Source organism: Humulus lupulus, chromosome 8 (genome assembly GCF_963169125.1).
Source record: "Humulus lupulus chromosome 8, drHumLupu1.1, whole genome shotgun sequence".
NCBI classification, from domain to species: domain Eukaryota; kingdom Viridiplantae; phylum Streptophyta; class Magnoliopsida; order Rosales; family Cannabaceae; genus Humulus; species Humulus lupulus.
In genome coordinates, this window is record NC_084800.1 from 4,197,966 (window position 1) to 4,209,135 (window position 11,170).

Consider the following 11,170-nt stretch of genomic DNA (forward strand, 5'->3'; position numbering starts at 1 on the left):
TCAAAAGACAATGGGATAATGAGACACCCAGTGGATGGGTTAGCGTGGAAGGATTTCGATGCCAAACATCCTGATTTTGCTAGTGAACCTCGGAATGTTCGTTTAGGTTTAGCTGCAGATGGTTTCAATCCGTTTGGCAACATGAGTCAAGCATATAGTATGTGGCCTGTGGTGTTGGCTAACTACAATCTTCCACCTTGGATGTGTATGAAAGATAATAATTTCATATTATCCATTCTTATTCCTGGAGCAAAATCACCGGGAAAGGACATGGATATATTCTTGAGACCATTGGTGGATGAGTTAAAGGAGTTGTGGGTTAATGGTGTCGATACAAGAGATAGTATAACCAACACTATGTTCAAGTTGCATGTAGCCTTATTGTGGACAGTTAACGATTTTCTTGCTCGTAGCTATCTATCTCGATGGAGTGGTCAGGGATACAAAGCTTGTCCGACGTGTAATGAAGACACAACTTCTGTTCGAGTGATCGGTAAGACATCCTACATTGGTCACAGAAGATTCCTTCCAAGTAACCATCGAATGAGAAGAGACACTCAGTTTGACGGACAAATCGAGAGAAGACGTCCACCAAGACGTTTTACTTGTGAGGAAATATTAGAACAAGTAAACAAACTTGTACCACAAGTTCCTAAAAAACACGAGATGTTTGGAGGTGTCAAACGTAGGCGTATTGCAAAAGATCAAAATTGGAGGAAGAAAAGCATATTTTATGAGCTTGATTATTGGTCTTCGAACACTTTAAAACACAACATTGATGTCATGCATGTGGAGAAGAATGTGTGTGATAGTTTGTTAGGCACAATTTTGGATAATGATTAATCCAAGGACACCACTAATGCAAGACATGATTTGAAAAAGTTTGGAGTAAGGGAATCGTTGTGGATATATGAAGATGACAGCGGAAAGTTAATGAAGCCTCATGCCCCTTATGTTCTCACATCTGATCAAAGAATGCAGTTTTGTAAATTTATTCGAGATGTGAAATTTCCAGATAATTTTTGTTCCAATTTAAAGAAGAAAGTAAATGTTGATTTAACAAATATCAGCGGTTTAAAGTCCCACGACAGTCATGTAATAATGCAACGATTACTATCAGTGGGTGTTCGCAAGTTTCTTTCAAAGAGTATATCGACTACCATTTATGAGTTATGTAACTTTTTAAGGCAAATTTGTGCAAGAACTATAAAGGTTAGCGATATGGAGGAAGCACAAAAAGATCTTATTCTAATATTATGTAAAATGGAACTCATATTTCCTCCAGCCTTTTTTGATATAATGGTGCATTTGATTTTACATTTGCCTGAAGAAGCAATTCTGGGTGGACCGGTATTTATGCATTGGATGTATCCATTTGAAAGATACATGAAAAAATTAAAGAATTACGTTGGAAATAAAGCTCGTCCTGAAGGGTCGATAGCCGAGGGTTATGTTGCAGATGAGGCTTTGACATTTTGTTCGATGTATTTCAAAGGTGTTGAAACAAGATTTAATCGTCTTGATCGCAATGAAGATGAGGTGACACCAAGAAATCTTTTTGTATTTCAATCGCAATGTCGACCTATAACAAAAGAAACTTTAAAGCCTCTTGATCGTGCGACTCGTGAACAAGCAGAGTGGTACATATACAACAATTCACCTGAAATTCAAGAATATTTGGAGTAAGTTTCTTCCCAAAAGTTGCTTTTATTTCATTGAAAATGCTTTCAACTGATTCAAAATTTTTGTTCTTATTTATAGTGAACACTTAGAAGAAATCAAATATCAGGATGGAGATCATAACATTTTACATAAGAAATATTTTCAGCGATGGTTTCACAAGAAGGTGAAAAAAAAAACCTACCCTATATTCTTTCATCCTTTTAAGTGTTGTTTTCAATTCTATAATAATTTTATTTATTCTTTTAGATATACGACTTACAAAAGCTTGGATCGTTAGATAATGGTGACGAGTTGCTAGCTTTAGCATCTGGATCAGATCATTTAGGAGCTTATTACGAAGGTTGTATAGTGAATGATGTTCGATTTATGTCAACCAAACGAGATTTAAAGAGGAGCACTCAAAACAGTGGAGTATTTGTTGCTGGAACAGAAGATTTTAACTATTATGGAATACTTGAAGAAGTATTAAAGTTAACATTTACTGGCTCATATTCTGTGACATTGTTCAAGTGTAAGTGGTTTAATATAGATCCAAGAAGGAAAAAAATAATTATAGAGAATAATATTACTAGTATAAACACTAGCGGGGAATGGTACAAGGATGGCCCATATATACTTGCAAATCAAGCGAAGCAAGTATTTTATCTCGATGATTTACTTAGAGGAAATCAGTGGAAAGTTGTTGAGGGTGTAAACCATCGAAAAATTTGGGACGTCGAGAACTGTGAAGCTAATTCAGACGTTGATGTGGTACATGATATTAGCTCATCAAATTTTGTGTTGACTGTGGATCTCGGCGAGTTGGTTATGCTACCTACTCAAAATTCGATTGACATTAGTACAGTACAAAATTTAAATGTTAGTCAAGAGGATCACGAGTTAGGCGATGAAGAAGCAGATGAAGAATTAGATGAAGAAGATGATTTATTAATTGATTTTTGTGAAGATGATGTTAATGCTAATTTAGTTAATGATGAAAGTGATAGTGATTATTAGTTTTATGTAATGATTACCTTTGTAACAAACACAAAAATTTGAATTTGATTTGTATTTTCCAATTTATGTTGATATTGATTTTGTTTAATATTATTTCATTACTTAATTAAATTTGATGGTATTAAATCTTAAATTTGATTTCTATTCTTATTATTAAATCTTAAATATTTATGAATACAAGAGAAATGTCAGCTGATATAGTATCATATCACGGTGGAGATGGTGGTGGTCAAGACCCCACAGATCCTAGCAGGATACCCTCAACTTGCGAGTCAGGTTAATATATAAATTTTAGTTATGTGATATATTTTAATCGTAATCTGTTTAAATGTTTAAGATTTACTAATATTTTTATTTTTATGTATTAAACAAATTAATAGATTGTCCTGCAAGAAGGAGGGGACGTGGCCCTGCCAGTAATATTAATATTGAAAAACGAAGGCGGGATGCTGGCAAACCACTTGAATTGCAACTTGATCCGGCGACAGACAAAGTGGTTGGTACTGAGCACCAAGCTTTTGTTCGTCAATTGAGTACTGAAGTTACATTACTATTGCCGGGACATTATTTAGATTTTAAAGATGTTCCTCAGCAATATAAAGACCAGGTCGTTCAAAAGATGAAGGTAAAAAAAAATATATAATTTTTTTATATTATACATTTTAGTCTATAAAAATTTAAACTAACAATTTTTTTTTTAGTATTACTATAATATCGATGGGCATCCAGAACCTGAAAGAGTTATGGGAACTCTGTATACGGAGATGCGCAAAAGATATTCAGAGAGAAAGAATATTAGACATTCTCATTTCCAAAAATATTATTCTGGAAATCCGAATGATTTGGATAGTGCTCTCAATGCTATTCCTGACTTGTGCTCGAAGGAGAGCTGGAAAGAAATCGTCGATTTGTTTCTGAGCCCAAAGTTTATAGCGCGATCCACGCAGAACAAGAAAAATAGAAAGGAAATGAAGTATTTGTCGACGCAAGGCTCTAAATCAATGGCAGCGATTCGTAACGAATATGTAAGTAAAATACTTAACTTTATTTGATATTATTATATTATTAATTAAACTAACACTATTATTTTGTAGGATGAACCTGATGAGCATGCTATTGATGCTTGGAGAGATACTCATATAAAAAAATCTACGAAGACTTGGGTTAGCGAAACTTGCAAAGAACTACATGTAAGTTAAAGTTTTTTCTTTCTTTATTGATCTTAAATTATAGTAATATTGGTTTTTTAACATTTTCTTTTGGCAGGATCAAATGACCCAAGAGATGGAGAGGCAAAATATTCAAAGTTGTCAGTCAGGTTCGGAATCTGCTTCTAGTGAAGGTTCTATTGCTAAATCAATACAGTATCAGGTTATGGATAAAGTCCTTGGCTCGAGGTCTGATTATCAAATAGGAGTGGGATACAGGCCAAGAGGCAAAGGGAAGAAATCAGCATCTAGCTCCACAAGTCGAAGTTCAAGCCAAACTCAGTCATAAGTTCTTACTAATGTGACTCCAGAGATGATGGGAGTTTTGGCTGAGATGTGGGTTAAGAAGCGTGATAAGGTCGAGTCAGGAAATTTTCAGACTAATTCTTCCCTCCATGACCCACGCTATGAAAGTTTATTGCAGCAGTTCTTACCTTCTCAACAACAAGGTAGTCCATCTAATCAAAGCTCGGGGACGCGTCGATGCCATAGCAACCACAACAAAATTCTCCAAACATATCTGGTGGTTCCTCTCAGTCGCCACTTTTTAATTATATGTTTGGACTTTCTTCCCAGTTTCCTCAGACACAACCTATGGGAAGTTAGTTTGGAGGATTACCGCAGCAGCAGCAACAACAACCTATGTATGGTCAATTTGGGCCGTTCATGCAGCAGCAGCTGGTATATCCTCATTATGGAGGATCGACACAGCAGCCCGTTTATAATCAGCAGTACTACACTTCTCTGAATCAACAACAGTAGCAGTCTCCTTTGATTCGCCCACAGCCTCGGTGTTGGACCCAAAAGAGGGTGTTTTAATATTTAAACTCGCAAGTGCACGAATCGTTTCGAAATATAATGTTCATATAAGTACGAGGTCGAACCCATGGGAGTTGACTAACATCAAAAGAAACTATTTCAAACAAAGCAATAATATTCTAACCTAGTTCCAAATATTTGATGAGATTTTGTTTTAGAAAAATAAAAGACAAGTAATAAAAAGATTTAAGACTAAATAGAAAAATGGTTTTCAAATGATATATGTAAAATAAGATTATTAAGATGTTAGAATCCACAAAATGCAAGTTCAATAGTATTTATAAGTATATTGATTCCCAAGTTTAGATATAGTTGAAATAAATCACATTATATATTTTTTCAAAATATATTTTCTATTCAAGCACAAGTTACTCTTTCAAAAAGGTAGGATTTTTCTTCACTTATATAAGATATAATTTCTAAGCATTAGTTGTGTTACAACCTAATGAAACTACAAGAAATCAAAGAGATTATGTTTAGGCAAAATATGATACTTATGCTCTAAGAATTAGATGTGAACAATTTAATGAAAAACATTTAATCAAAGAATATCATATTTTTGCATAATGAAGAACTAAGTGTAATATGCTTTAACACTCAATAATAGATGAAAAATGCATATCTTTGATAGAAAAATCCATAAACAATGTTGTACAAATGGGAAATCAACATACTACAAAAAATACTATCTAGTTACATTTTGCTTCATCATCTTCTTAATAACCTTTGAAAAAGATTATAAGCTCATAACTAGATAAAAATTACAAAATAACATACTTGACATGCTCTTCAAAAGATGAAAATGATAGATAGAAAATAGTGAAAAGAAGAGAGAACTATGGAGTGTAGAAGAGGTTGAAAAAAAGATGAAGAAGAAGAGCTTCCCAAATGGTCTTACAAGACTCTATTTATAGGCAAAATGTGGAGATTAAATTAATCAAATTAAAATAAATAAATTGATTAATTTAATTGTGTTGGGAAGTGGTAGGATAAATAGAGTAAGTGTAAGAGTTTTGGAAATATGAAATGTTTGGTTGGGTAAAATATTAGTGAAAAGCTAGGGTAAAAAAAATAAATTAGGAATGTTTATTTAGGTAAGAAAAATAGGGAAAAGTGAATTGATATTTGAGTGAAAAATATTGAGAATGAAAATGTGATTTTTGGGTATCTTTTGTGGTTGTTTGGTGCTTGGTATAGGCTGGGCCGAAATGGGCTATTGAAGCTGATGGGAGAAGAAGACTCTGGCATTGGGCCTAGCATGCTGGCATTGGGCCTGGCATGGAGGTGATGATGCTATATGCTTTGCTGAAGGAAAAATGGTCAATATTGGGTGTGATGCTTCACGTGAGGTAGGCGTGGAGTTGATGTGCATATGTGTTGAGGAGATTGGACAGGTGGCGGCGTGGAGAGGTCTTGAGGCAGCTGGTGGTGCTTGCTGAAGGAAGGCAGACGGGCTGGGCTCGTGGCAGGCGTGGGCCTAGCTTGGGCCTGGAGAAAAATGTCACATTCCTTGCTTTTTCTTTATAGAAATGCCATTTTTTTTCACCATTCTTCTTGCTTTTCAAGAGCAAATAACATACAAAAAATTCCCTATAAAACAAACATAAATTAAATTAAAACTAAATATTTTCAATAATGAAATATACAACAAAAGTTCAATGAAAATATTAATTAAAATTTAATTTACTTAAACATTTAAGCTCAAAATTGCATTTTTTTTACTCCTAACTTAACAATATTAATTTTAAATAATTTAAACCATAACATTTTACAACAATATAACTATAAAAATACACAAAAATCTATAAAATTAAAATAAACCTAATAAATTCAAAATTACTTAAAAAAAACTTAATAAATCAATTAAGAACTCAAGAACTAAGCAACAATTAACACATAAAAAGTGGTAAAATAACTCTATTTTGTAGAGTTATCACTCGGCCATATTATCCTTCGCCGCCATTACCACAGTCTCATGAAGGTTTGAGTCGAAGCACGAATATTGAAGATTTTTTAAATGAATCTTTTGATGAAGACAATAATAATTAGTTTAGGTTTTATTATTTATTATTAAATTTAAGTGTATATTTTTTTATTTTGAAAAAACAATTTTAGTATTTTAAAGTTGTATTTTTAATTTGGATATTAATTTAAATAATATTGATTTTATTTCTAAATTTTATTAATGTTTTTTTAATTATAAGTTTAGTTATTTAATATTAATTATATATAATTCATAAAAATTAATTATTTTTTAAAAATATATTTTACAATTACAGACGGATTATTGCCGGCGGAAACCGCCGGTAATAATGTGTCAGACGTGTATTCTGACCAAATTATTGCCGGCGGGCTCCGCCGGTAATTATCCGCCGGTAATAATATTATTACCGGCGGGAGGCTAGTTCCGCCGGCAATAATGACCTTTATCGACCGGTTTTTACCGGCGGATATTTGCCGGCGGAGACTGCCGGTAAAAGTATTACCGGCGGCTTTCCCCACTATTGCCGGCGGTTTTCTCCGCCGGTAATAACTGTTTTTCCTGTAGTGTCATTTGGGAAAAATAGCTGTACTTTTGTGATGTACTCATCAAGAAGATCGTTTTGATATATGCCATGCATATATTCGTCGACGTTTCCGGTACCGCCACCAACTGCTATTGTGCACCGCTTGGGTGAGGTTCCAGAACTTGAAATTTTAAATATAGTCATATTATATGTCATTGGACACGATTTTCAATAAGGAATGCTATGATGATAATCGTTTGCTCATTTGGTGCACGTAGGAAAAACGTGATATTAAAATCGGACTAAATCATTCTAAGATCATCATTAAGCTTAGGAGCGTCGCTTTGGGCTCGGATTAAATTTTAAAGAGATATCTAAAGAGGTAGGGACTCAACTAGACTATTGGACTTATTTTACTCGTATTAAATTGCCTTAAACATATTCCAATTTTGATATTTATAAAATATTTGAAAAATTGAAAACTTAACCTGCATGTTTCCTGATCTGTTCTGAGGGCACTGAGTGCCAAATATATTTTTGTACACTTATTTATGCAGGTTATGATTTTTGGGTTTATTCAAATGCAGCTGTTATGCTGCCCAATTTTCTAAAATATAAATGGAATATGTTTCTTTCTTTTCATGTTTACCTGCATTTGGTTATACCAATGAGAGCCATAGTGATCATGATTGGTGCACGTTGTTGTTTCACGACCTAGTCTCTGTGTCATCATAGGTAAATCAGGTGTCCACTCACCTGTAGGTGTAAAGGCCTAGCATCTGTATATAGGAAGTGTTCTGAGCCTCCCCCTTGTGGTGGATATCAGGTCCGGCTACCCGGTTTAGGATGTCGGATTTTCTATGGTGGGTAACGGGAACTAGGGATCCAGTGGATGGTGTGATGTGCACTTGTTGCTATGCTCTTATGATTATCTGTGGTTTCTCTATTTTTGTTTATACATGTTGATGTATGTTTTGTTTTCAAAGCTAACCATGTCGGGGTTGTATTAAACTTTTGGGTCCTATGTTGTTAGTTGTTTACCTATTGAGCTTTATAAGCTTACCCCCTATCTCTCCCATTCCAGGAGCTAGTGATGCGAATGTGGAAAAGATGAATTATCGATGGAGCCAATGTGTTTAGCCTATTTCTATTTTGTGTCATTGTCTTATTTTTTGAGCATTATTTATGTATTCGACTTCGAATCTAATGATCGATATATCTGAATGAGCTATGAAATAGTTAGGGATGAGGAATGGTGGATGTTAAGTATTATTTTGGGTGTTTATGACTTATTAAATTTAACTATTTGGTGATTACATAACTGTGGGGGATATTATTGTTTTATGTATAATGATAAATGATTATACTTTTATCACTAACATTTTTATATATAATTATAGGAGTTATTTCATTATTTTAACTTATAATTATAGTACGATTTATTATAAATTAAATGATCATTTATAAAGACTATTTTCCAACAAGGGTCAAAGTTTGACATTTGACCACCCAAGTTATGGATATTACAAATCTGCCACGGCCTAGGGCTCGAGACGTGACAGAAAAATGGTATCAGAGCACCGGGTTTAAATACCTCGGAGTATGTCACCAAATAGATTGAATTTATTTTAAAATAAAGTATTTTGATCTATAATGGCGTATGTATATAGATAGCACCAATTCCTCACTAACTAGTTAGCTTTTGATTTACTGACCTAAGAAAATGCCTCTGAAAGGAGGGACAACAAGGAGAAGGCTTGCAGATGATGTCCTTGAGGCTGAGGTTCCTTCTCCGCTAGTTGCATTCCCTGTGAACGCCATTCTTGAGGCTTTAAGAGGCATTCCTACCTAACAAATGGATCTAGCTACCCGACAGAGAAATCATTTCCAGATCTTCCATCGGATTCAAATGCCTAAGTCTAAAGGTGGAAAGGATTCCATGGTTGCTGAAAGATTGGTCGAGGCATATAAAGAAGAGTTTAAACATTATGGGAACACCTAAGGAGTATTATGTTAATATTAATGTGCCCAAGTTGGAAAGGAGCGCACCGGATTGGTAGGAAGCCTTAAGTAGGATGAGTGGAATTGATGGGATGACTTGAGGAAATTTTGAGATGGGTTTTCGAAGAACAACATCTTAAACCCATCTCATAGGAGGACTTGATTGGATCATTTGCTTGCTTAAGATCAATGATAGGTTGATGAGATCACAGAATGACTAGATAATGATGGATGTGAGTGAATGAATTCGACATGAAGTTTGTAGAGTTATCTTCCTATGTTTATGCCGGTACGATCGATCAACCTCCTTTAATTGAGTAGTTCCTCTGTCGCTTACTCCCTTCAATGCTGGGTCCACTTGCCCTATGACCTTTGGAAATTTGAATGAGTGTGTGAGAGCAGCCTTACAGACTGAGGCTCATCAAGAAGGAATTGAAATAATGAATCCGGCCCGAGAAAGAGGAAATGATAGGAAAATGAACAAGAAGAACCAATGGCGATGGTTATCCCTAGGACAACAACTTAGTGGGGGTAGCAATAGTAGTAGATCTTCAGGAAAGACTCGAATTGGGTCGTATGGGTGTTTCAGTTGTGGCCAACATGGTCATAAGAAGAAAGATTGCCCACACGACAACAGAGGTTCCAACCATCACATGGAGGGCCCATAGGGAGTTATGCTAGGTCTACTCCTTTCACAGGACAACCTAAGAGTAACTAGTCTCAGACTTCATCCTATGGTTTCACACCCACACCAGAACAACAATCCTAATATCAACATCAGTTCAAGCCCCTTCAGGATTTCCACTAGGGGTACTCGCAGAGTTTTCAAACTCCTATTTCTGCTGGAAGTTAGAGAGGGTTCAATCCAGGAGGAGGCTCTAGTGCAAGTACAAACCATCCTGGTCAAGGAAAAGGGAAAGCAAAGGAAAAAGCCTCTAGTCAAGCCTATGCTCTTAGTGGTGACGATGTACAAGGAGGAGTATGTCAGGGATTTGTGGATGGTGTGGTTCGTATCTCACGCTCTTAAGCTCATGTATTATTTGATACTGGTGCATCTCATTCTTGTATATCATTAATGTTTGCTAGCATGTTGGGTTTGAGTTGGGAAAATTTTAGTCCTACGTTGCAGTTGAGTGTACCTATGGGAGGGCATGGTGAAGTATCAACCATCTGCAAATCGGTTGTATTGTGTTTGAAGGGCATAATTTATTAGGAAACCTGATGGTGTTACCTATGAGACAATTTGATGTGATTCTTGGCATGGATTGGTTGTCTAAGTACCAAGCCATTGTAGATTGCTCACGCAGAAGGGTGACTCTTTTAACTCCAAGTGGAGATTTCATTGTATATCGAGCCAACATGAATTCAATAAGGTAGAATCCTATCCTTAAGACATGTTTAGGTGGGAAAAGAAACTCAGAGTGTTATGGGAGTCTGTTTGCAATTGAGGATGAGTCTAGGCCTCTAGACAAGTTCCCTTGGATATTGGTGGTTAGTGGCTTTCCAGATGTGTTTCCTGAGGATTTGTCAGGACTACCACCTGATAGAGAGATCAAGTTTTACATTGATTTGATTCCCGTGACTCAACCAGTTTCTACTACCCCTTATCGCATGGCACCTGCAGAGTTGGATGAATTGAAAAAGAAATTGGGTGAGCTAATGGATAAAGGTACATCAGGAACAGTACTTCCCCATGGGGAGCTCTAGTTTTGTTTGCCAAGAAATCTAATGGATCCTTGTGAGTGTGCATCGATTATAATAAATTAATTCAGATGACAATTAAGAACAAGTATCCATTTCCAATGATATATGAGTTGTTTGATCAGCTCATATGTTCAAAGTGTTTTTCCAAGATTGACTTAAGGTCAGGCTATCATCAATTGATGATTTAGGAAGAGGATATTCCTAAAACTACTTTCAGAACGCGTTATGGACACTTTGAGTTTTTGGTGATGC

General features: G+C 35.4%; 1 protein-coding gene across 1 annotated transcript; it reads left to right on the plus strand.

Moving 5' to 3' along the window:
- Positions 1-2,864: 2,864 nt before the first annotated feature.
- On the plus strand, positions 2,865-6,145 carry LOC133793726 (uncharacterized). Its single transcript, XM_062231021.1, has 7 exons — positions 2,865-2,955; positions 3,060-3,304; positions 3,381-3,704; positions 3,774-3,869; positions 3,946-4,114; positions 4,199-4,336; positions 6,018-6,145. The coding sequence occupies exons 1-7, from the start codon at positions 2,865-2,867 to the stop codon at positions 6,143-6,145; spliced, it is 1,191 nt and encodes a 396-aa protein (XP_062087005.1).
- Positions 6,146-11,170: the final 5,025 nt, after the last annotated feature.